The sequence below is a fragment of the Lytechinus variegatus genome, chromosome 13 (assembly GCF_018143015.1).
Source record: "Lytechinus variegatus isolate NC3 chromosome 13, Lvar_3.0, whole genome shotgun sequence".
Lineage (NCBI taxonomy): Eukaryota > Metazoa > Echinodermata > Echinoidea > Temnopleuroida > Toxopneustidae > Lytechinus > Lytechinus variegatus.
Genome location: NC_054752.1, coordinates 9,749,613 through 9,777,063, shown reverse-complemented (window position 1 = coordinate 9,777,063; position 27,451 = coordinate 9,749,613). Strand labels below are relative to the sequence as shown.

The 27,451-nt window shown below is 37.4% G+C and overlaps 1 protein-coding gene across 1 annotated transcript; it reads right to left on the bottom strand.

Annotated features, from left to right (window-relative positions):
- Window positions 1-547: 547 nt before the first annotated feature.
- Window positions 548-27,242, bottom strand: LOC121426190 (probable ubiquitin carboxyl-terminal hydrolase MINDY-4). Its single transcript, XM_041622394.1, has 15 exons — window positions 26,993-27,242; window positions 18,834-18,953; window positions 17,432-17,660; window positions 16,521-16,810; window positions 15,584-15,954; window positions 14,255-14,441; window positions 13,062-13,178; window positions 12,165-12,358; window positions 10,600-10,663; window positions 9,364-9,500; window positions 8,066-8,129; window positions 6,649-6,807; window positions 2,778-2,958; window positions 2,079-2,151; window positions 548-1,257 (listed from the first exon to the last, which is right to left on the bottom strand). Exons 1-15 carry the CDS (start codon window positions 27,056-27,058, stop codon window positions 1,209-1,211), a joined length of 2,301 nt encoding a protein of 766 aa, XP_041478328.1. The 5' UTR covers window positions 27,059-27,242; the 3' UTR covers window positions 548-1,208.
- Between the last annotated feature and the right edge of the window lie 209 nt (window positions 27,243-27,451).

Below are 27,451 nucleotides of genomic sequence, written 5' to 3'. Positions count from 1 at the left end.
AATTTTTTTGACCGCGTCGCTCGCTGACTTTTTATTTTCAAGTCTCGCGCAACTTTTGAGATAAAAATTGTGACCCCCGGGTACGCGGTTTCGAAATTACGCAACATTTTGTAAGTGCATGCAGACCCCAAATTACTAAAAAACATGAATTTGTGTACAAATCCAATGCAAATAGTGTTTTTAGCCAAAATTCATAAATGTATCATTATTTTTCCTTTTACTGCTTAAAATCGATTAATTTTATCTTTTTTATGGTCAAAATAAAGTCCCTGACAATTTCCATTGACAATGTTGATGATGTTGAAATTTTTTATAAATAAATTTGATCAGATGCCTATCTGGAGTATGTGAAACAAAAATTAGCATTTCAGGGGCATTATTTTATTAATTAGAGCAAACTTATGATTTTACCCATAAATTAGCATAATTAATGAGACATGAGATTTTTTGCAGAATTTGATGTTATAGTTTTGTAGAGAATGCCATGGGTAACGCATGTGCCAATTTTCGTCGCGATTGCGCAATCGACGGCCGAGATCATAAGGGGGGGCTGAATCAGCCCCCCCGTCTTCTTAGGCATCGAAATAGCCCAGTCTATTTAGGGTTAAATAATATTTTGTTGTTCCTTTTCTTTAACAGGATACGTCGGAAACAATCCTAGTTGAAGGATCATCCCTGAATCTGCTCTAGAACTTCCTTTGGGCCCAGCATTACACTTTGCTTTCAACCCCTTCTGTAAAACTTGTATATAAAGTGAAAATTAGGCAACGGGCTATACATTGGACGCAAGTCGACCATGAGTTGGGGCTGTGCATCAGGTATTTCTGTAAAGTGCTTAGACACGTCGTTCCGATATATTAAGCGCTATATAAAAGTGGAATATTATTATTATTCTCGAGTAACGCCAATTTAGGGCCAAGAAATTCTTCCCGTTACTTAGCTTTCAATCCAAGCTCAACAAGAACCTGTATCTCTTGAATGGCAAGAATCTGAATGCCATTTTGAGGGTCAAAACTGCAGACCTCTCGTGTCGCTGCTCTCTACATATAGGGGCTCTTGATAATGCACGCAGAGAGATCGTCAATTCAGTCTTTGGGTGATGAAGGGATCGTCAGGCATCTATCTTGGTGTCCATATGTGTTCCACCAGGTGAGTTCTGAATCAAACCAAATCAAGACTAGAGCGACACTCCAAAGACCAACAGTTGATCATAAGATGGGTTCTGATCCGTTCCAATTGACCACCGCTTCTGGCCATCTACAAGAATGAAGTGATTTGATATATAATTAATTTCTCTATGAAATAACATTTTATCAACAAATAATGACCAAGAAAGTGCAGGGAAGTGACTGATGACAAATAAAAGCTGAAAAATGCTGAAGAATGCTTAAAAAAAACTAAATTTGACAGAGCTCCAACACTTTTGTACAAAGGAAAGCTCAAATAAGCTGAAATTCAGTTGAAAATGAAAGCCCCCAAAAGCCCAACTCTCATAACCGTGAAAATTACTATCATACATACCAATAAAAATATTAACAACTTAGTGATGTTAGTGAGTTAAGAATATACCGTATGAGGAAAAAAAAACTTCACACCTCACAAATTTTAAGGAAAAAATATGTCATGAACGCATAATCATTATATATGGCTTGAAAAATATCTTCTCCCAAATAATTTGATACCATATTTATGTGGTATGTGTTAACGCTTGGATGATCAGTAGGTATTCTTTGCAAAAGATGGATGATCAGTAGCTATTCTTTGCAGTAAATGAATCAAGATGCCAATGATGTCATAATCCTACATGAGGTAGTAAACATATATGCAAGTCCCTTTTCAATGAAATTAACTTGAGAATCGATTCTAAAACATATTTATTAAACAATCATAATGTAATTGATTGAAAAGATTTTTAAAATAGGTATTGACCCATGCTGAGGGAATCTATCAACCTATTATTGTTATTTTATCCCTCTGTTATTTTTTTTTCAAACCATGGTTTAAATCATAGATTTTCTAACAAATAAATGGACAGAAAGAAAGACACCCTAACATTTCACAAAATATGATTAACTTACTTTGTCCTGATGCAGTGTTCTAGGGGTGGTATAAGATCATCATCATCAGAGGCAGGACATGTCTGAGTAGTGTCTAAAGAAGATATCAACAGTAAATAAACATATCAAATGTGCTTTTTATAGCAACAAACACATACATATCAATATAAGCTCTTTAAAGCCAAAGTCCTGTATGCAATCTGTCCTAAAGCCTGATATATCACCTTGCTTTTCACATATATGCCATCTATAATCCCATAATATTATTTACCATTATCCATCATCGTCATTACCATCACAATCATTACCAACATCACCTACACCATCATCATCATATCTGTCGCTACCATCAGCATCGCCATCATCATTATAGTCTCAATGTCATCATCATCATCAGTACCATCATCATCATCACCATTATCACCACTATCATCATCAACATCACCATCATCATTCACCACCAATCATCAAAATCATTATCACGGTCATTATAATCTCATCAGTCCCATCATCACCACCACCCCCATCATCACTATCATCACCATCATCATCATCATCACCACCATCATCACCACCAGCATCAACATCATCACCAGCATCATCATCACCACTACCACCATCACCATCGTCATCATCATCATCATCATCATCATCATCAACAGCATCATCATCATCATCACCGCCATCATCATTCCCATCACAATTATCTTATTTTCGTACCAATCGTGAGTCTAATCTCCTCCTGTTGCTTGGCGAGTCCGTCATAGTAATAAAGATCAAAATGTCTCTCCATCCTCCAATCCCCGAGCAGTTCCTTCTTGAGAGAGAATAACACGCTGAAGTGGCTCTCACTGCAGACTACCCAGATCGGGAACCTTGGAGTCTTGTAATAAGTTCCCACCTAATATCATGAATTCCAACATAAAGATTAATAAATGATGAATAAAATGACTACTGTCAATAAATAAGACTCTTGTAATATTAAGTTCCCACCTAATATGCATTTCAACAGATAAACCATAAAAAGAAAAGGATTGTCCAGAAGTAAGAACAATTGCAAGGAAGGACAAATGTATATAACACCACAGCAGGGACTTTTCTTTTCAATAAAAACATAAAATGACTAGATGATTTTTTTTTAAGAGTTCAAGAGCTGCATGAGAACATGAGAGTCCAAGAGAACAAATGAACAAGTTTCTTTCTGCCTTTCTTTTCAATTTCACAGGACATGTTCCAAACATTGATGGCATGCAATCCAACCAGTGGCCGTGCCCAAGAAATGACAAGAGCTGGTGCAAACCACGTTGCCCAAGATATGCAACCAATCTATACAGTAGAGGAACAGGGATTTGTGAAGATGCTGAAGGCATTCAACCCAAGATAAACTCTTCCTTCAAGAAAGGCAGTTTCTACAGTCGTCCAGGAGTTGTATGAGAAATTACACAATGATGTAGTCCATCTATTTGCTGATGGAAGAGAAAACTTTTCCCTTACTTCAGATCCCTGGGGACCATTGCAGAAAGAGTTGTGTTTACACACAAGTAAAAAAAATCAATCGCAAGTCCCAAATGCGCCCTGCTGATTGGTTGAAAATGAAGTTGCGCATGATTTTTAGAGTTGCGATTGATCGCAGCTCTTTCTGCAACTGGCCCCAGGACTGCCAAGAACATGACGCAGTACTTGGGGAGTAACAATTCATACAGTCATCGTGGAGTGGGTACTTCGCACTTTGGACAACATTGTGGCCCTTCCACCACATGATGCAGAATGCATCTCAGCATCTCTTTCATCCATGCCAGGTGACCGGGTAATGGATGCTTCCCGCTTGGCAGCAAAAGTTACAACAAGTGGAATGCCTCTGGCCGTCTCACCTGCATCACGCGGTTCAATATAGCAGCAGTGCTGACTTTGAATACTACTCTAACTCACACAAGATGTTCAGTGATACATGGTTACTCTTATGTCCACTTTTTATGAACGAGACCAATAAACTTACAGATATGATGGTTATTCAACAAAAAACCCCAACATAGCCAAAGTTCATTGACCTTACATGACCTTTGACCTTGATCATGTGACCTGAAACTCGCACAGGATGTTCAGTGATACTTGATTACTCTTATGTACAAGTTTCATGAATCAGATCCATAAACTTTAAAAGTTATGATGGTAATTCAACAGATACACCCAATTCGGCCAAAGTTCATTGACCTTTGACCTTGGTCATGTGACCTGAAAAGCGCACAGGATGTTCAGTGATATTTGATTACTCATATGTTCAAGTTTAATGAACTAGACTAATAAACTTTCAAAGTTATGATGGTAATTCAACAGATACCCCCGATTCGGCCAAAGTTCATTGACCCTAAATGACCTTTGACCTTAATCATTAGACCTGAAACTTGCATAAAATATTCAGTGATGCTTGATTACTATTATGTCCAAGTTTCATGAATCAGATCCATAAACTTTCAAAGTTATGATGGGAATTCAACAGATATCCCCAATTCGGCCAAAGTTCATTGACCCTAAATGACCTTTGACCTTGGTCATGTGACGTGAAACTCATGCAGGATGTTCAGTGATACCTGATTAACCTTATGTCCAAGTTTCATGAACTAGGTCTATATATTTTCTAAGTTATGATGACATTTCAAAAACTTAACCTCAGGTTAAGATTTCGATGTTGATTCCTCCAACATGGTCTAAGTTCATTGACCCTAAATGACCTTTGACCTTGGTCATGTGACATGAAACTCTGACAGGATGTTCAGTAATACTTGATTAACCTTATGGCCAAGTTTCATGAACTAGGTCCATATACTTTCTAAGTTATGATGTCATTTCAAAAACTTAACCTCGGGTTAAGATTTGATGTTGACGCCGCCGTCGGAAAAGCGGCGCCTATAGTCTCACTCTGCTTCGCAGGTGAGACAAAAAGCGTTGCAAATACCACAGAAGCTGTCAGAGACAATGGTAGGGCACATGTTCCATACTTTGGAGACGAACTGAACTTGATTGCCAGAGCAGGAGTGAACTGGATTTTCCATGACATTTACTCTGGCGACAATTGCTCTGGTGGAAAATCTGCACGTTGAACCAAGCATAAAAAAACCAACCTCCAAAACTGAATACACCCTAATCCTGATCTTTTCATTATTCTGAATCAAAAACTCTTACAATTAAACTCTAACCCTATGCCATCTGAGATATGGAGACCGGAGCAAATGTCGTTAGAGCAAATGTCGTGTCACCTGAATCGCAGGCTCATGTGCACGCCTCTGGCTGGATGCATTACACTGGCAGAGTTCACACACAGAGGCTTCAACGCCGCCTTTCTGCTCTCGGACAAACAAAAAGCAACTTAACCTTCCAATCTACAAGTGGCAGCAAGCTGTTCGCACCAGATGGAACAGCACATATGAAAATGTTGACGTGAATCATCAAACACCAACAGGATTTGCTGGCATGTCGTCAGTGTTTTTGTTTGAAAGAAAGTACTGACGACGTGCCCACCGATCATCGAAATCAAACTCTAATGTACTGTTGTGGCGACGCATTCCAGTACTCTGTTCTATTTGTAAATCATTTTCTATAATCATTCTTATGTTTTATTCTTGGTTTCCCTTTTTTTCAAGCCATTGAGGCTTTTTTGGATATCTTTTTCTTTCATTATTTTTTTTAATCTCATCTTAATGTTTCATAATTATATTTGTATATTTATGTTCAAAATAATGTATGATATTTGTATGTTTTCACATGTACATATTATTGAAAGAAATATGAGAGTATTTCCACTCTCCCTCAATAAAATTTGAATCTGTACACTGTAGTATGCTTATTGAGATATAGAACACTAAGATGATGCCCACTATGGCAGACCTTACAAAGATCGAACTGAACTACTTAAAACCTATTCATGACATGTCTGACTTCTTTCGCAGTACCTAAGTACCAAACTACAATTTCTTGTATTTCCCTTGTATGTACCAATTAGAAAATCTATGCAAAGAATGTGAAGAAAACACACCTGTGATTGCCATGACAAAAGTAGCATGAGCCAAACGCTGTTAGATGCATATGAAAAGATATGTGATTGATCTCTTACAAACTGCAACTTTCTTGGACCCCCTGCTTCAAAAAGCATGCCTTTCTATAGAAGTGATCAAGCTGAAGTTGTGAGTGATTTAGTACGGCAGGGGCATTCCAAATGCACAAACAGGATAACCCACTGTAACTAGGCCTAATGCCACCACTGAAGGGAAACTCAACATCCAGGGATGCAGAAACCCGAAATCCTGAAGAAATGGTTCACGCAAAATAATCCTGCTACACCTATTCCCACCTTGTCACACAGAGTTCTCAAAGTCCTTTGCTACCGGGACAACTAAGTCGGCAAAGGCATTTCCAATTTCCATATTAGTTTAAGAACATCCCTAAATAAACTTGAATCCCTGCATAACTTCAACTTTATTTCTTTCAACCCCATTCGGATGAGAAATAACAGGTTCCATGATCCACTAAGCAAGTCAAGTTACATGACCAAGTTTTTTCCAAGAAGATAAGATTCCCTCAAAGGAAGAGCTCTTACCTGACACGACTTGTAGTGTTCAAAGAGTGAGAGGAAGCCAATGTCCGAACGTCCACTCAACCCTTTCAATCTGGTGACATCCTTCCCCGAACCAAGCTCTACCGTATCGTTGAAGACGTTGGATATCGCTTTACCGGTCACTATCAGGTTGACCATCTCCTGCAAAGATGACCGATACAAGGAAGAAATAATCAAATAACCAGACATGGTGGCTCAGTGGTAGAGCGCCCGCCTCATGAATGGGAGGTCGTGAGTTCAATCCCTGGCCGAATCAGACTTTAAAAGTGGGACCTGTTATACGCAGGGCCCGTTGGATAAACAGTTTACAGCTGGATAATAATAATAATTGGCATTTATATAGCGCTTTATCAATCTACGACTGTTCAAAGCGCTTCACAATTATTATTACCCGGTCACTGGATTCATAGCATTTCAAGCAGCCTGTTAGGCGCACACTTGCTAAACCAACCACGACGACGATTGTTTTCTACCGGTACCCAATTAGCACCTGGGTGAGAGTGGCAAAGTGTGGATTGACGCCTTGCCAAAGGGCGCTAGGCCATGGTGGGATTCGAACACATGACCGTCTGATTACAAGGAAAGAAACAGAACAGCTACACCACGGCGCTTCCACTGGGTGAATAAGAATTATTATTATTATCAATGACAATACTGCATTTATGCAATAAATAATAAATGTATCACCTACATTCATTATCATGAGAAGCTTGTGATTTGACCAATTTTGTCTTAAGACGTACAAAATATGAAGACATGCGCAGGAAAGGGTAAGGATCAATGAGTCGGACTACGGGTGAGATCCTAGGAAAAGAGCAGTGCGTAAAGTAGGTTTTTTATCACTTTGAACGAGAAACAAAATGGGATGAATGCATGGTGTTGAGTATAATAATAATATAATAATAATAACAACAATAATAATGGGGTATTTATATAGTGCACTATATTCATAATCTCTATGCACTGTAGAGTACTTTTGTCGACCAATCTTCTAAGGCTCTGTCACATCGTTCAATCATCCGCAACTCACCCGCAAAAATGTTCAAAACTTTTCTACGTGCAAATCAGACTTGTGTGCCCTTCTGCATGTGAATTGCGAGATACTTTCAATGGGCCAACCTACAGGTAGCAAAAATAGTTATCCGCAAGTCACACGCAAGGCTTGCATGGAACAATGTGACAGGGCTTTTAGGATCAAAGCAAATGAGTGAGGTCACAATACTGCTGCAACTTGTTTGTATTACGAAACGCATGAATAGCAGTTTTGTCACAGAGAGTGCAGTTACGACCTTTACTAGGCCTTCTCGCTGACTGTATTGTATACAAATATTTATGGTGCTGCTGGCTTTCCATAGTTCAGTTCTAATTTCACCAAACCTCTCTGGAATGACCTACTCACCTGTGTACAGTAGCCATGAGCTCCAATCAATGTGTTCTCCATATTGTCCATATCCTCCATTACCCTATAAAAATCAAAAGCATTGTTTTATGTTATATTGATGATAATAATAATAATGTAGGTACATTTGTAAAGCGCTTCATACTTTGATTTCTAAGCACTTTATATTGCAATTATTATTACCCCAGTCATAGGATCCATCACTATTCCACACATAAAGTGCACCATCTCCACTCCCTGGGGAGTATCCTGGCCAGGCAACCGTTTATCGGTGCACACATGCCACTCTAATCACAATGACTTTCACATACTATGGGGTACCCATTTAACACCTGGGTGGAGAGTGACAAAATTGGATAAATGCTGTGCCAAAGGACATTGGCACTAAGTGGGATTTGAACCCTCAACCCTTGGTTTCAGAGTCAAGTGACTGAACCACTACATCACAACACCTCGTCAATATCCATTATATTTTTTCTTTTACAAAACCTGTTCAGTTCACATGTCTAAAAGATGTTTTTTATTTACTGAAGGTGATGAAAATAGTCATAATTCTATAAGGTGAATATAACAACAACAACAAAATGAGGTTAAAGAAATTTCAAATATTGTTTTTATTTTCACAAGCAAACTCAAGTAAATTAAAATAAAAAAACAGGTTTTTTCTTGCATATTTAGTATCAAATCAAAATATTTTGGGAAACTTTGGACAAATGACCAGCATTTTACGGTTGCAAGTAGGTGAAAGGTGAATTTTCAGCAAGTTTATATAAAGAATTTGACTAATCACAACTGCCTGAAGTTTCATTTCATTTGCAACAGATTGCAGGGCAGTGCAAATAAGAGCATATAACTAATAGCAAACACATTTCATTAAACAAAGTACAATGTAAAACAGCATACAGACTAAAATACAAAGAATATAATAATAATAATACTTATAATGTTTTATTTACCCAGGGTAACCACTTCAGTTAGGAAACTGCTATACCAGTGGGCCCTGTGTAGCATACTAATGTTATTATTATCCTTCTCCAATGTAAATTTGGAGAGCCTTGCAAGAAGGCAGAAAGTACCATTTTTATGGTCTTTGGTATGACTCGGCCGAGGATCCAACCCGCGACCTCCCGTTCATGAGGCGGACACTCTACCACGGAGCCACCATGTCCGGTATAACATGGAGGATAAAAGACAGAAAGATTGATATTTGTTTGATAAACATATTTACTACAGCCGAATTAGCTGTTGGCCATGACATGCACTTTACAAGAATGGAAAAGATTGTTATCATTACTTACATGTCGATAGTTCTTGAGAAAAGAGTGGAATAGAGGAGAAGAATACAACCTCTTCCCTTGCTCTCAGTGAATACACCGATGTTTCCCTGGACGTAATCAGCAAGTTCATCTCTAGACTTGAACAGGTTCAAGTTAATCTAAAACAATACATTGGTATAAGTAAGCTGAATTTACAGTGTGAACATGTCCAATGAAGAGTACACACACTTTCTAAAACACATAGATTAAATGTGAACACATCCAATATAGATCATACTTTCTTTCTGAAATAAAGGATAACCGAAATGGGAACAGATCTAATATTGTTTGCAAGCTATGTAAATATAATTCAAGATTAGAGCTATGCTAAATAAAATCTATCAATGCATCCAAAATATCTATCCAATTAGTTGTCCGTAAATGTTGCTGACTGAGATTCTGACCATTGTATTGCTTTCATTTTTTATCATGTATATTGTACTTTTGTTTATGTTTATACATTGATTTGTTTTTTGTTGCTTTATTAGTTCTTATTCTCTTATCTCAAATTTTTATTTTCCTCATGTAATTTATGTCTGTTCAAATGTTTGTATTTATTATTTTGTTCATGATTAATAATTTATTGTTTTATGTTTTCAAGTTTTATGTACGGACTTGCTGAAAAACAGCCTTGCAGCTGAAAGCAGGTTTTTTAATCCCGTATTTAAATAAATAAACATACATACATACATTGTTACTTCACTTTGTAATGAACATATAAAAATGGATTGTAGTACATGCTAAAATAATTGGTTATGAAATGGAATTCATTTTCAGTCTTATTCTTTTTGTGTGTTTTTTTATAACCCAAACCTGTATTCTTTATTTCTTATACATAAATTTATATACATAAATAAAAATGTTTTACAAATTCTTCAGAATTACATTCTGTTTTGTAAGATTCATTTTCTTTTCTTCTAAATTTCTAAAAATCATGTCTACTCTTCAAAAAATATATTATTTATCAAATCATTACAGTTAATGTTATCTTATGAAATTGTAAAATCTAATATAAGTAATCTAATCTCTTTAAAAGCACAGAAATGTACTTGATTTAAGTAAAATTTGAATTTAAAAAATCATTTTCATTTTACAGCTGATTATTCAACTTAAAGAAGGTGAACTCTGGCAGACTCTGACTATATCATGTATAGTGCTAGAATAACACATTTTAAGGCCATGATAAAAGAGTTACATAGATGAGTTCCAGTGACTAACCGTTTCCGTAAGCCCATCGTTCTTGTAACGCCCTCCTCCTGAGAAATGGGGTTTGGTAGCTGGCCTACAAATACAGAATAAAAAAGTGTTAAAATCGATCAGCTTTTTATATGAAATTTTTCTGGACCCCATCCTTAAAAAGGTGCAATTCAATTAATGAAAGAAAAAAAAAAGAAAATTAGAAGAATTGATTATTAATTGTATGCAGTAAAAATTACTGCATCAAGTGTTGCTTAGTTTATGATTCCCTACAAGAAAAATCTGTGAAAATTTCATTAATGATCCATGGGAAAAATTTCATGATATGACTTTATTCGGACAGTCTGATTTGTCATTACGGTAAATCTTGACACACTTTTGCTTCCCATCAAATCAAAACCAAAGAACTTGTCAGACATCGAATTATTATTATTATTTATTATTTTTGTTTGGCGTCACCTGTGCCTGGGAGGCGAAAAGCGAACTGAATCACTGTGACCCGCAGGTCTCTCCTCCCGATATAACTGATTGGGGGGAATGCAGGTGGACCACTACACCGGGGCTTCCCCCTACTCTTATACGAATAGTGCAATGGGTTCTTAACGTGCAAAGGTGGTGACTCTCCTCTACACGGGGCCTCCATTTAACGTCCTATCCGAGGGACGGAGTGTTTTCCATTGTAACATAGCCTGCATCTATGAAACATGGGAGAGACGTTTACACACAACGCACTGGCTTTAGTCATCCGCCTGGGGTGGACTCGAACCCACGATCTTTGGTTCGACGGGCAGACGCATTACTGACTGAGCCAACACCGCTCTCAAGTTGATGTTGATGATATGCCTCCCTCCTCCCTTGGCAAAGGTAATCACTGGTGACAATGGTAAAATAGCTTTAAAATGTATATAATCATGGAATTCATAACAAACAATAACATTAATAAATAAAATTGTAATATAAAAAAAGTGCACAAATATTTACCAAGAATGTGTGACAGCATTTCAATTTATGGGTCCGAAAAAACCAAACCGCAATTACCAAGATTAGAGCAAACTCGCTTGCCACTGGATGCAACCATTTTTATTCTCTTTGATAGTTTCCTTATTTTGGGGCCGATTTTCTTTGTTCGAAATTGAAAACAAATTAAGATTGGATTTCAAAATACAATGGCTTTGAAAACTTGATTAAAAATCCAATAAAATAATTTGATTCCAAAAGGCCTACTACAGGCAGAGCTTCCCTTACATAATATCACACCTGTTGTTTATGGTCTAAACCTCAGGCTTACCTGCGGAGGAGAAATATTTGGGCAATACAGGGTTGCTAGCGCAAACGAAATATCTTGGATCCTCTAACAAGGTTTTTGTTAAGGAGGTATACAACAGCTGTTCAGGGCACTGAACTGCTGTCATCTCCCCAACAAGGGTTTTGTCGTAATGCGTGGCCGGGGATCGAACACAGGACTTTCATATGTCGAGTCAGGCGCCTAAGACCACTTGGCCATGGCAACCCAACATGAAACTGAAATAAGTTTTCAATACTCTATGTAACTTTGACAAGCAAATAATCAAAATTAATTTACTTACAGAGCAATGACTGCATTCCTTTTCTGGCCTGCCCTCCACACTATATCACAGATGGCCTGAACCAAACATTTGACTCTCCTCTTTTCTGACAGTAGCTTCAAATTGGCAGCAGTCATCGGTGTGCTACCTTCACTGAATAACAGCCTCTGAAGCATGCAGGCCTGAACTGAAGCTAGCAGACCGCATGGGCCACCCTTCAAAGAAAGTAAAAGAAAGTAAAACAAATTACATAAAATATCACAACAGAGGCTACAGTCTCTTTGGTGACAATTTCTTTCAATGCCTAATGCTGCCGATGATGCATTATGGGAAGAATAAAATAACACTTATGAAGTTTTCATATATGGTTCAAATTCAGTATATCATACCATTCCTCAATAGCAGCAAATCACCAAATACCTCACTTAAATATTGAAAAATTTTAGACAAGTAAATTTTTTTCAGTGACAATCGTTGTAAATAAAATATTGTTTTTCTCATCAAAACATAGAATTAACATTCATACCACTTCGATGAATACTGATTGTTAATACCCCGTCCCCACTGCCGTGTGATCCTGTATAAAAGCCACGATTGGCCTATCGTAACATATTACAGAAATTTTGAACCCTTCAAAAATTTTATACGATCAATACGATTGTCTTGGGGTTCGAGGCCTTTGGCTTCTTGGCTACCGCCTCCTTGGTCACCTTCTTGGATGTCACGACTGATCTGATAAGATCACTACGATTACTCCACGATTAAGTACGCCATTTAAATCGTGACGCAAATCGCAACTGTGGGAACTAATGCTGGTATAACAGGACATAAAGACAGCAATACGTAAGCAGTAACAGAATTTAAATCACATCAATGCATGAATACATATTCACAGCAATATCACATTCCGACTCATACCTTGTGTTGGACGATCCCATACGAAATGTCTGATAGCTCATTGAAGCCGAGGCCCTGCAACCTCCATTCATCATTGAAACACCCAGTTCCTTGACCGAACAGGAGGGTCTTTAATTGCTGTATATTCAAAAGATGATAATGAAACAGTCTGCTTTGAGGGACAGCTTAAAATTAAACCACAGTGGTTGTAGCAAACATTGATTTCATAAGTAAGTCTTTGATCTCAAGGTTTATTGTCACCATACCATGGTGGATCAAGATCTGGGGACCGTTTCATGAAAGTTGTCAGCACTGACAAGTTGTCTTTCTCCGACAGTTACCATAGTAACTGTCAGAGGCCAGTGCCTTTCAGCCAATCAAAACCAAGGATTTCACTGAAATTTTCAGCACTGACAATTTAGTCAGTGCTGACAACTTTCATGAAACACCCACCAGGGCCCCGTCTTACAAAGAGTTATGATTGATCTGATCAAATACAACTATGGAATGCCAGCAAAGTCAACATCTTAACTGCATATTGTGTTCAGAATATTTTCTAGATATGCTGAATATTCATACATTCATTGTTTTCTTGAACATTTAGTGTGCTTCTCTTTGTTTACAAAGGACATTATGCAAAGTTCCTGTAGATATGATTGATCCAAGCAATCTCAAGTATATGGAAATCCATCAACGTCATAATTTTTTCTTCAGGAAATTTGTACAATGTTCTCTGTACTAAAATGAAGCACACTGAATTTTCAAGAAAAGGATGAGCGCATGAAGATACAGCATATCGAGAAAATATTTTGAACATGCATTTTAGATGTTGATGTTGCTGGCTTTCGATATTTGTGATTGATTGGATCAATTGTAACTCTTTGTAAGACTGGGCCCTGGTCTCACTGGCACAGAAGATTTCCGACCACCACTCATGTTGATAAACATTTCTTCTGACCACCACTAATTTCAAATGAATTTTTTTTTAAGCACAACTGCTTGCAAAGAAGAATTGTAATTGATTAATTTCTGTCCGTAATTTTGTTTCATTTGCAATAATACTTTATTTTCAAAGATTTGCAAAGTCAGATAGTTATCACATGATGTTTCATTCACTTTCAGCTTTAAGACAACTAAATTGGCCTAAAATCACTATGAAATTGTGACCAACACTAATAATTCTCTAGCAGGAACACTGATCTTCAACAACTTACCATTGCAAGCTGTTGTGTGATTGGTCTGGTATCGATGGGTTTCTTGCCACTGGGTGTGTATGAACCAAGCTGGATTCCTTGAAAGTCATCATCAAGGTCGTCTATATCCCCCATCTCAAGGTCACCTAGGGTTGAGACTTCTTTCTTCTGAGTGCTAACTGATGGCATGTCCAAAGATGGTCCTTTCCTGCCAGCAAAATCAAAGGAATTTTGTTGGTGCATATTCAGAGCACTAGATTTTTTTGCTGTTATAGTTATTTACTTATTAGAAAGGAGTCATTTGATATCACATTGACTTTGTTAAAGGGAAAGTTCATCATGATGTAAAGTTTATTATCAAAATAGAAGAAAAGATTAATTAAAAATATTGTTAAATGTTTGAGGAAAATCCATCAATCCATCATAAAAAAGTTTTTAGAATTCATCATTTTTTTTTATGTTACATGACGTCATAAGTCTCGAGATTTAGATCTACAAGGATCCCTGTAGCAGCAGTTATGGCCTTTAACAAGACATTGATCTACTCTCCTTGAAATGCATCTGTTATTTAAAGGTTTGCGTGATTAAACACATGATATAATCAGTATTCGAATTCCCACTGGAAAAACAGTGTTAGATGATAATAAGATATACAAGACTGGAACTTTATATTACTTTTATCATTTTTTCTTTTAACCAACATCCGTGGAATCAACAAAGGATCATTATCATCCATCATCATCAACATCATTATCGTCATCATCATCATCACCATCATCATTGCCATCACCATCATCATCACCATGTCATCATCATCATCACCATCATCACCATCATCGAGTGCTGCATACTGTAGAGCGCTTAGAGACTTCTGACAAAGTAAGTATTAAGCGCTATACAAGCAAGTATAATTATTATTATCATCACCATTATCACCATCACCAGAGCTGCCAACCTGAACAAGAACATTTCAGTATTTTCAAGGCTGAAAATCAGTATTTTGGTGAGGAAAATTAGTATTTTCACAGGAATACCATAGGACAACTCATAAACTGAAACTTTGGAAATCAGTATTTTGCATGAAACCATCAGTATTCTTCTCTATTTTCAGTACTAAATACGGAAAATCAGTACTATTTGGTAGCTCTGCATCACCATCATCACCACCATCACCACCATCATCATCCTCACCATCATCATCACCATCACTACCATCATCACCATCATCATCCTCACCATCATCATCACCATCACCACCATCATCACCATCATCACCACCATCACCACCATCATCATCCTCACGATCATCATCCTCATCACCATCATCAACACCATCATCATCATTATTACCTAGAGCTGCTAACTCCTGATCTACTTCCTGGTCTACCCACATCCGTGTTATCATCGAAGGATCTTCTATGTCTTGAGGACCTGTCAGCTTTTGTAGACGACAAGTTGGCGTGTCCATTGGTCTTTTCATCCAGCTCTTGTGATGCATCCTTACCGGCGGACTCTGTTGTCTCTAGGGTATTTTCCGGAGAGAGATCAAAGCCAAAGTTCTTCAGCAGCCCACGGCTTGACGACGACGTCGTCTTCTTGGAAGGGGAAAGGTCAAAGCCTGAGGTAGATATGTCGGGTTCAAAGGTTGCAGACTTACTTGCTGATATCAGGGAGTGCGCTGAGGACTTTGAACTCTTTTGGCTTCTTCTTCTATCTCCAGCCTAAAATCAATAAAATATGCATATCTTAATTGCTCTTGAAACATGATTAAAATTACACTGCTATGATAATCTTCGTTTATTCATATTCAATTTTTTAAATCACTAGAAAGAATCAAATTTACATATATTGTGCAATAAAAAAAATGAAATTGAATGTAATATTCAATTCAAAATTACAAGCTACATTTTTGGGGCAAATAAATTTCAGGATTTTTGCAGGGTACTGACTCGGAAAGTTGGGTGAGTAAGTCATTTTTTTTAAATAATTACCATTGATTATTTGCTGCACAATGAAAAGCATGCATGAAATTATCTATTCATGAAGGCAAAATGCATATATTGAAGCCATTGAATATAAATTTCTGCAAAGTCTTCACGCAAATGTGACATCTTCTCACAATACCTAGCATTTGTAAAATTTGGGATCTGCTAAAAAAAAACAATGTCAACCCTGTTTTTCCACATTTTATGGTCATTTGTATGAATGAGGGCAACATAACAATTATGTTAGTTAAGATTAGATTATTCCATTTTATCAAAATGAAATCAGAGAGAAGTTAACTCACATCCAAGCTGCTGGTGATGGGTCCTGATAATCCCCTATTTTTTGAAGCGCTGCCCGGCCGAATGGACTTCTTTCCGGATTTATTCATGTTACTCGTCGACGTTGATGATGAAGAAGAGGGCAATCTGTTTTTACTTTCATCCGAACCAATGGATTTCTGTGACTGAAGATCTTTGGCAAGCTGTAGGTCATCTGGTTTCACATTCGGCCGGTCTTTCATGGTGATGACCATGGTGGGTTCCCGACCTAACGATCCTGTGCTGACGTCTGACTGAGGTAGACCGGTCAATTCTGCAAAATTTGGAACATCAATATCAATCACAGTGCAAAAAGAATGAAAGTTACATATACATTTTAGTTGGCCCTTAAAAAAAACATACCTCAACATTTTGAGGACATCTTACAAAAAAAATGTATCCTTTTATAGCAACAGTCACAGCCTCACATTGTCCGAGTCTCTTAGTTCATGAAGAGAACTCTCTCTTGACAAAAGAAGATTGCCACTTATTTCTTAACTCAACAATATACTTTTTTGATTGCTCACTTCGGCTGCTAATTTAGGAACATTCATGCTTTCTTCAGAGCTACCAAGTCTCATGCATTATGCGTGAGACTCAAGCATTTTGGACTCTTGTTCATCTCAAATCTCTGTCTCACGCAACTATCACAGCCTATCCCCATATACATTGTACACAATGTCTGTGATCTCACTCAGATTCACAGAAAATCTCAAGCATAGCTGGTCTTTGAACTTGGCATCTCTGTTTCTTAGTATTAATTATTTATAAAAAATATTGGATACAAAAAGACATTATAATATAGAGAATATATTTTGAGATGCACTCTTACTTTCATATTGTTTAACTACTGTAAGACTCATACAACAGGTCTGCACAAAATACCTTCACTTACCAGTAGGACTACTGTTACTAGTTCTAGGAGACTTCGCACCATGTTGTTTCTGATCCGACTTCTCCTTGTGCTTTCCCCGGGCTGAGTGTGAAGTCTTCCTTTCTGATGACCTAAGATCTGTGGAGGATCGTTGCTCAGGGATGCCATCATTGTCCTTGCTGCTACCCCCTTTCTCAATCAGGAACTTGACGATGACTTCGATCATAGATCGATAGGGCTCAGTGGCGTCCTAAAAAAAAAAAAAATTGTGGTTCACAGAAAATAATTATTAATGGAATTATGCTCTAGGACAATTACCCCCTGGGAAAATACCCCCCAGGACAATTCCCCCCTCCCCCAATAATGACCTCAATTAAAGATCGATAGGGCTTGGTGGTACCCTAAAAACAAGAAATATTGTGGATAACAGAAAACAATTATTGAAGGCAGTTTGACTATGAAAATGGGCAACCATCCCCTTGGCAACTACCCCCCCCCTCCAATTATTACCCTCTCGTAGATAATGGCCAGGACACTAACTTCAATCACAGATCATACAGCTCAATTAGCATTCAACAGGAGAAAGAAAAATCACGGTTCAAATAAAATGAATATTGAATATATTTTGTTAGAACAGCAGTCAACTATGCCCAATAACCAAAGGAAATGTACAGAAATAGCTTGCACTATAACTAAAAATAAATTTTAACTCACATGACGTGTATTATGATACAACTAATATACGGTGGTAACAATAATGACAAAATTATAATAATGATAAATAATAATATCTTAAAGTCTTTATGGAACAAGCCCCTAAACTACAAGCACAAAATAAATAGATACAGATTTAAAAGGGAATCCCCACATGATGCAAACAGGGGTGGGGGGTATTTCACAAAGAGTTAAGTATGACTTATAATACACTTAAATGTCCAGTTGGGTTAAAAAATGAATCACACCTATGTCTTTGTAAAACCTCCTCCGTGTGGGTTTTTCATAAAGCAGGGGGGTGTTTCAAGATTTAAGTATGACCTAGAGTCGCACTTAAATACCGAGTTGCGTACGGTATGAAAGGCTTGACCGCATTGGTCAGATCGTGCCATGGGGACGCGCACTACTGCGTATCTATCAATAAGATCGCGCGTTGCATATCATGTACGCGTCGGCATTTAAGTGCGACTTAAGTCATGCTTAAATCTTTGTGAAACACCCCCCAGATCTGTCAGTTACGATCGACTTTATGCACGACTGGTGACCTTTTCTTGTGCTAAATGATATATCAAATGGGAGCCGACGTAGCACCTAAAAACATATTCCAGTTGTGCATAAGCTTACGCATAATTTTTAAGAGCACTTTGTCCACACCAGTGCAGTTACATTCAGCACCTCGAAGCAGCACTCAACACTCGAAAGAACCTACCTTGTTTTTCCTCATGATTTTTTCAATGTGTACCTCCCTGGCGAGCTGTGATCTGTTACTGATACTCTGCTCCGTCCTTGGCATCTCAGAGTCCATGACTTTCAAAGTGCTCTTGCAGTCCTGTACACGGCAGAGAAGATACGGTACAAGTAGAAGAAAATTAGTTTTCAGAAACTTTTTACATTTTTTTTTCAGTCTTCATTCTTTTCCCTTGGTTTAAAATCAAATCAGAATTATTTCCACCATGTATATACTGTTCTTCTTCCCCTCTATCATGTCCTCCTGGGGGCCCGTTGCATAAGACTTTTTACCTGAGAAAACTCGAGTTGTTTTTACTGGAGTTTTTGTGCTGTGTTAAAAGTCAATGGTAGAAATCAGACTAACTTTAGTTTTCAGTTTTTACCTGAGTTTTCTCAGGTATAAAGTTTTATGCAACAGGCCCCTTATCTTCATCAACCCCTCTTACCTACATCATCCCCTACTCTGTTGATTTGAAACTTCTTTTCCCCTTTTCTCTACACTCTTGTCCTCTTTTCCTTCATCTGCCAGGTTACCAAATGCGTTTGTCGTTAAATTTGTAAAAAGTACATAATTTATAATGTATCATTTTATCATCGTATTGTTATATTTTGTATATTCAATGCAATTTAGCCTAATTGGCTGTAATATGCGGATATTTTGATGAAACCGTAAACCAACTTGAACCATGCAAAATTGTTCTCTTGAATTTTGGAGACACCATGGACCTGTTTCATAAAGACTAGTTAAAATAAAAAATTTACCATCAACCAATCAGATTGAAGGATGTCAGTAGCTTTTAACTGCTATTGCAAATTTGTTATTGTAACAAGTTTATGAAACAGGGCCCCAGATTCAAGGAGTGCGCGGATATTCAATTACGTCACACCACAAAAGGAAGCTGCAGTGAGCTCAGAATTTACTGGTACAAAATTGAAGTGTGTCCCATACAGTTACAGGTATACAGCAATTGAACCCCTCTCATTTTTTACACTTGTATTACACGGACGACTCCTTTCTTGAAGGTAAGGTCTCCATTTGTGAAAATATTGGCAAAACATCGGCACATTTTGTTACATTCTGTGTCCGCTCCAAAAAAACATGATCTTCTCGACAAGCATCAAGAAATAGCCAGTTTACACGCAGAGGTCTCCAAATAATACCCTTTTTACATAGGCTAAAATTTCCTTAACCCCGTACTATAGGTGGGGCTAAATTGCCATTTAGCCCCACCTATAGTACGGGGTTAAGCTTAGCCCACTTTCTTTTTACACAGCATTTTTGCAAAGTGGGCTAACCCCACCTATAGTACGGGATTATTTGGCCCTGCAAAAAAGCAGGGTTATCCCAGCAATTGCGGTGCTAAGAGCGATAGTACAGGGTTTAGATCGCTAGTGTAAAACGAAAGTGGGCTAAGCTTAACCCTGTACTATAGGTGGGGCTAAATAGTAATTTAGCCCCACCTATAGTACGGGGTTAAGGAAATGTTAGCGTGTGTAAAAAGTGTACGAGTGAAGTACTTGTACTACGAATGATCGACAAAAACCACTAGTCCGGGGTTTGAGAGTTTCGTGTGTAAAAAGCAAGCATTCCTTATCCGGGGTTAGCAATAACAATTTGGCATGTGTGAAAAGGAAAAAAAATAGTACGGGGTTAAGGATAGTACGGGGTTAGCGATAGTCCGGGGTTAAGAAAATCCTGTGTAAAAAGGGTATAAGTAAGTAAATGGTACCAACCGAATTTATGGCATTTTATCCTCCATCTGATAATTATCTTACCTTTGTCTGCTTTAATTTTTTTTTTAAATCCTTGCAAAACGATTGTGCACAAAGGTCACACTTTTTTATGACACTTTTTCAGCCGAGCGAGCACTAGTCGATCGCCATGGAATTTTTAGATCGCGAAACCCTTGACCTACTTTCATGACTTTATAATTCCGTCAAGTGAATTTGACTTTAGGATCTTGATGATTTTGATTAATTTGTGTGGGCTGTGAGAAATTTTTTATTGAAAATAAACTTAATGTTAATTTTAAAAATGTGCGCAAATTATGGTCACCCCTTCATATAGACAGAAATAACCGTCGTTTCTGGGGATTTATTCAACAATTTCTGACATTTTACTATAATCCCCATTATGTGTGTTAGTACGAGCCTGCATGTGGAATCAGGTCACCCATTCGGAGGACGGGTTTTGTCCAGATTTTTTTTTTTTAATTCTAAATGACATTATATTATCTTGAACGAAGGCCCACTATTTTTGTTAGACTCTAATCTTTCTTTTGATACTTTATAAGTTCTAAGAAAATAACAAAAGTATACATTACCGATGATTTATTCCTTATTATTCCTTTTTTTCTTTTTTTACTTTTCTGCCTGAGAGGAAAAAATGGCAGCCGTGTGTTGCACTCAACGTGATGTGCTTTTACTAAGGCTTTTGGACTGGAAAACCAATGCGAGTGACAAATTCTGAACGCACGCACATCTACAAGCGCAAAGGAGCGGCACAAATCGCGATATCTGGCAACTGGTGCATACGTCTGTAAGGATGATGACGTCATCCAAGATGGCAACTTACGTTGACCAACGAAAGGATCGATGATGATACCCATGGGTACATTACCGCCGCTGTGCACAGGATAACCACTGGCATGGCACTTGCAATAAGTTTATGCCTATTTTGTTAAAATTAGAAATAGATTGATATCAGATAAGCTTTGGATATGAAACTTACCAAACGATATGAAGCCAATTTCATTTCCTCTGTCTTTCTGGTAATTTATATCGATGATTTTTCTTGATGTCGAAGAAGACATGGACCTTATTTGCTAGTTTTCTCTATACGCACAGAGAGGGAGCGCAATATTATTTAATAAACTTGCTTGTTTACGTCATTTACGTCAGATCAGCTGTACTGCTGGTTGCGTTCTAGGCGCTCCGCATTTTTTTTCCTCTGTTTTTTTTCGCTGTTCAGCGTTATTTTATGATATAGCGCCATTTATTTGGTACAATTTCCTATTATGCCCCGACGACTTGAATCTAGACTGTTCGAAAGGAAAAATTTGCATTTCGATTGTTGTTTGCATAATTTCCACTGCAGTATTAAGGATCGGACGGAGTATCTTGGCTAAGATTTGGGTGTAAGCATTTAAAATATCTCTTAATAAATAAGTTCGAGCACATTTTTTAAAGGACAAGTCCACCCCAACAAAATCTTGATTTGAATAAAAAGAGAAAAATTCAACAAGCATAACACTGAAAATTTCATCAAAATCGGATGTAAAATAAGAAAGTTATGACATTTCAAAGTTTCGCTTATTTTTAACAAAATAGTTATATGAACGAGCCAGTTACATCCTAATGGGAGAGTTGATGACATCACTCACTCACTATTTCTTTTGTATTTTATTATATGAAATATGAGATATTCTAATTTTCTCCTCATTGTCCTGTGAAACAAAGTTTTATTTCACCCTGAACATGTGGAATTACCATTGTTTAATGTTTTATGTTTCAGTCAAGGAGGTCTAAATCGTCAAATTCGTGAAAATTGAAATATTGTATAATTCAAACAATAAAAAACAAAAGAAATAGTGAGTGACATCATCGACTCTCTCATTTGGATGTAACTGGCTCGTTCATAAAACTATTTTGTTGAAAATAAGCGAAACTTTGGAATGTCATAACTCCGATTTTGAAAGATGAAATTTTCAGCATTGTGCTTGTCTGATTTTTCTCTATTGATTCAAATCAAAATATTTCTGAGGTGGACTTGACCTTTAAAATTACGTTAGATGATAAGATTTACATTAATAAATTTAGCATATTTTGAAGATTTTGGCGTGTTTCATTCTCTCATATTCGTGTGATGAATGAAAACATCAAAATTCATTATGAAATGACAATGCGTTGTGCGAGGTAACTAACCTCGCATGCTTGTGTGACTGTGAGTGCGAAGAAGACTATGTTTCAATCATCATTTGAAAGGAATTAGCGGTAACTGCGGTTTAAGGTACGATATTTCTGAATTTTACATATATTTCGTCAGTTTGAATGTACCGGTACTTTCTCTTTGATAATGTGACATTTTAATAAAATTTTTATGTAGGCCTAGGCCTACAAAAAAAAAGATTAGAAAATCAGGGGCCCGTTTCATAAAGGACTTGCAACTGTTGTAACTTTGCCATTATGGCAACTACCATGGTAACCTTGGTTTTGATTGGCTGCTGAGACCTGTTGCCATGGTAGTTGCCATTATGGCAAAGTTACAACAGTTGCAAGTCCTTTATGAAACGGGCCCCTGGTTTCCAATTCCACCGAATGTTACTAGATCTAACTATACGGTACTGCTAATCGTACTGTACCGTACGTACGAGCCAACAACTCTTCAGTCTATGTATGGGTGAGTGGAACCAACGCAGTTCAGCGGAGCCAACGCAGTTCAGCGGAGCCAACGCAGTTCAGCGGAACAACCAAAATATATTAGAAGGCGGTTTTAGACCGCCTCGAAGTTCGCCAGTTCCAGGTATTCTCTGATCGGGAAATTTACCCCGATCAGAAAATACCAGGTATTTTGGTAATGTGAAAGCGAACTACGCGTAATTTCCCCGAAAGAAAATACCCGCTAAATAGTAGGTACTTGGCGAAATTACGAGAACTTTCGTGGGGATTTTTCCAAGGTCGCAGGTATTTTGGCGATGTGAAAGCAAATTACGGGAACTTTTATCCCAGCGTGTCGTTGGGCGCGGCGGCGTGGGTGGCTGCTGGGCTAGTGATTTTGAATCTCCCGCCTTGCCTGCTTATCAGACCACACTGCGCATACTCGTAACTTCGGGATAATCCCGAAGGCACTTGTTCACTGCTACCACCCTGCCTGTGAGCTGTGGGGAATCTACAGGTAGGACTATGGAATGCCAATGTTGTATGATGGGGTGTCCAAACTTCGCGCACTTTTCAAAGATATTCATCAGGCTTAATTTTGTCCACAAATTATTCATAATTTATACAAAACCAATTCAAGAAATAGTAACCACATTGACGGCAAGATCGTAAACTATAAAATCATGGACGAAAATGTAAAGTAGGTCACGGGGTTTCGCCGGTATCGCGATCTCAAAATTCTATTCCGATCGGCGAATGCGGGCTGTGCTGGAAAACCGTTCAGAAAAAGTGTGACCTAACTTCGCGCACCAAAGCTTTTGTGGAGATTTAAACAAAGACTCAAGCTCAAAAAGTGAAATATTTATATCAGATTGATGGCAAAATGCTATTGAATCGGTTAGTACCACATTTAACTCACATTTTTTTATGATTTCTGCTTGCAAAATTCGATATCGTGATGCTTGTTGCTTTCTTCAAAACAGGTGCTAACGGTGACAAATTTGCCGATCTTTTGCCAATATTTTCATGAATACTGGACTAATCCTAAAGAAACTTTCAGCGAAGGGTAATTTTAGGTCGCTTTTCACATTGATGATGTCAGATTTTAAGGATATTGGCTAGTTTTGGAGATAATGACCGTCCGCGAAGTTTGGACACGCGCGAAGTTTGGACTCACTGCCATACTGAGTACACACTTTAAAAAATCATTAAAATATCACTTATGTGACCAAAATTACTAATTTCTATACAGTTGCAATTTATTTTTCATTAGTAACTTGGAAATAATTTTTGTATTCACCAGAGCACTCAAAAACTTGAATTTTGGGCATATTTTTTTGTACGCCCTCTATTGGTGGAAAGTAATATGGCAAGAAAATTGTTTTTAATTAAGAAAAAAATAATTTAAAGAATCAAATTTAAATAAGAGTCAAGTTGTATGAATAATAGGTGTAATGGAAACTGTCAGTGTAAAAAAATCAAGCATTTGCCCCAAAGAAAAAGAGAAAATAAGCCAAACATTGCCACCCTTATTATAGCGATCGCAACGGGTTCGCGTTTAACACATTTCCTATTCTGCCAACACACAAAATGGGCAAAATTCATTGAGCCAGTGTATCAACATTTCAAATCCTTTTTTCATAAAATGTTACGATCTTTTTCTATTATATCTAAACTTCTTATTTCTAGTCAATTTACTCACATTTGCATCGCCAAAATGTTGTTTTTAAGGCCGTTTTCGAGAGCACCACCTGTCCGTCGTCGCACGATGGAAGTCGCCATTTTGGAAAATATGACTCCAGAACCGGGTTAATCTTGCAAGTTACTTTTACTTGTTGACACCCTCTAGGGGCATCAAATAACCATGTGTTATGTATCATTAAAATCGGCAGACTTTCTTCTACAAGTTAGTGACGATTTCATTTCAATGTCGGCAATGTTTTTCGTTACAAAAAGGAGTTTTTTGGACACTTAAGGTAAATCGTGTTTCTATTTTCTTACTTCAAAGCCGTATAAACAGAAAATTTCCCAGGGAACAGTCAAATATCAGATATAAATTAATTCTTTGAAGTGTATTTGTATCAGAAAATCTAATTTTGATATATAAGAATGTGTCGCATAGCTGCGCAAGAGGCGAATGCAAGCCCATGTTGTGCCGCCTAGAGTGTGATTTTGGTGCCATGGCTGACCGAAAGGAGTGAGTGGGCGTGGTGGCCGTGGGTGTGGTACTTGATGCATGTATGTTATTGTTAAACCCATTGAAATTAGTTGTAGGTGATAAGTTGTGCATTTGATTTCTGCATGAATTATGTGTATTGATGATAAATTAATGATAATTTCAACTTAATATTTCAAGAAAAAAGAAAAGGTGGGAATTAAAGCACTTTTAATTCCAGTCTCATTTTTTTTCATGGTGTACAGGCGCAGACCATGCATTGACTGCTGCCTGGTACTGGTATTAAAATGAATAGATACATGACTATATCTATATTCTGTTGTTTTGTGTCATCATATCAATAAGCTGTCTCATCAATTCACATGATGTACACAATAATGGGTCCCTGTTTTATTATGTTTACTAGGAGGGAGATTATTTTGTAAATGTGATTTTAAATGTAGTAGAAATTCAGATAATGTCAGAGACTTGCTTTTTAACTTTATATATTCCAATATATTTAATGTTAATATATTCTATAATTCTAAGCAGTGGAGTACATTTCTAGCTACTGTTGCAGCTCCAGCTGTCTGATCTCGCATTCTCAGATCTGCAAACAAAAAGAGACATCATGGTAATTATACAGAATACAGAGTGAACATGGAAAACAGAAAGAAAAAAAAATTTACTTGCAAAACTTAATTTTCTACTTTTGAATGATATAAATCTTACAGATACTGGGAAGTATAGTGGGACATTCATTTTTATTTTCTGATTAAAGTCTGTTGAGGAATGAGACCCCCAAGAGTTGATTAATTTTTTTTAACAACGCAAAGCGTTCCATGCAATTCTCTTGTCTTATTCTAATTTGTTATCTTACTATATTTTCACAAATAGAAGCTGTTTGAATAAGAAAAATATGAAGGTAACACAGCCATGCTCTACAAGATCACCTCTTGTGTTGCATTTTAGTCAAATTAACTTAGTAACCTACATGAAAAAAAGTATGGAAGTTTCTTAGATCTACAAGTACCTGTAGATCTGCCACCCAATGGGTACTTGTCTTGGGTGGCAGAAAAGTTCTGCGTATAGCGTCCCTTTAAGAGGCCATATCTTCAGTTATGGTGCTCCAATTGTAATTTGGTCTTCACCATTGAATTTGTCTTGAAAAAACCTTTCAAGTGATGTATAATTTGTCTGTATTTAAAAAAAATAAAAAAATCATGTAATATAGCTACTTATTTTGCCACACATGGAGATATAAGTGAGAACAAGGTTATATTATATTATAACCTTGTTCATTGAATGAGTGCCCGAAGGATGTGTTTCGGGGCGGTGTGAATGCAGGAATAATTAACGAGTATTTTTTAGCCTTAAAAAGTTCTCGTAATTTAACGGGGATTCTTGTGATCGAGGCGGTTTGAAACCACCTGGACTCACTGAAACTTTGGGTCGATGGTCTACCCATCATACAGCCAGCGCCAGCGCAGCGGTCGCCGCTCGCTCGCCCGGCCTAACGCTCGGCTAGCAACCAGCGCTCGCGCAACGGGAATGCAAACGATAATTTCTCCTTTTCTCTGGTAATTTTTTAATTACATAAAACTCACCTTCCGGCTTAAATACTCTCGAACAAGAGACGAAGCTATATTCTCCACAAACTCTCGAGAAACCATGGTGTACGAATCGTAAATTAGCTTGAGTAATTTGATTCCTTTTTCACAAATATCGGCGTCCAAACTCGAAAATTAAATTATTTATTTTTACAGAATTTATGAAAAGCCATATTCATCTAGCTGGTACTATGGTAGGCTATGTGAGAAAAATAGAATACTGTAATGACCCTTTCTTTAATTTTTCTTTATATAACGGACCCAGCTTTCGCCAATAGGAGGGCCGAAAAATATTTTGATCAACATTTTCTCGATTGGCCGCTACAATCTGGCTTTTTGGGGGTTGGTTTTTCAGGGGGTAGTCCTAACTAAAGACTGAAGTTTTAAGTATATGTTAGTTTTTATTGCTATAAACAATATAAGGTAAATCTCATGTGGTCTAAATATATAATGCGA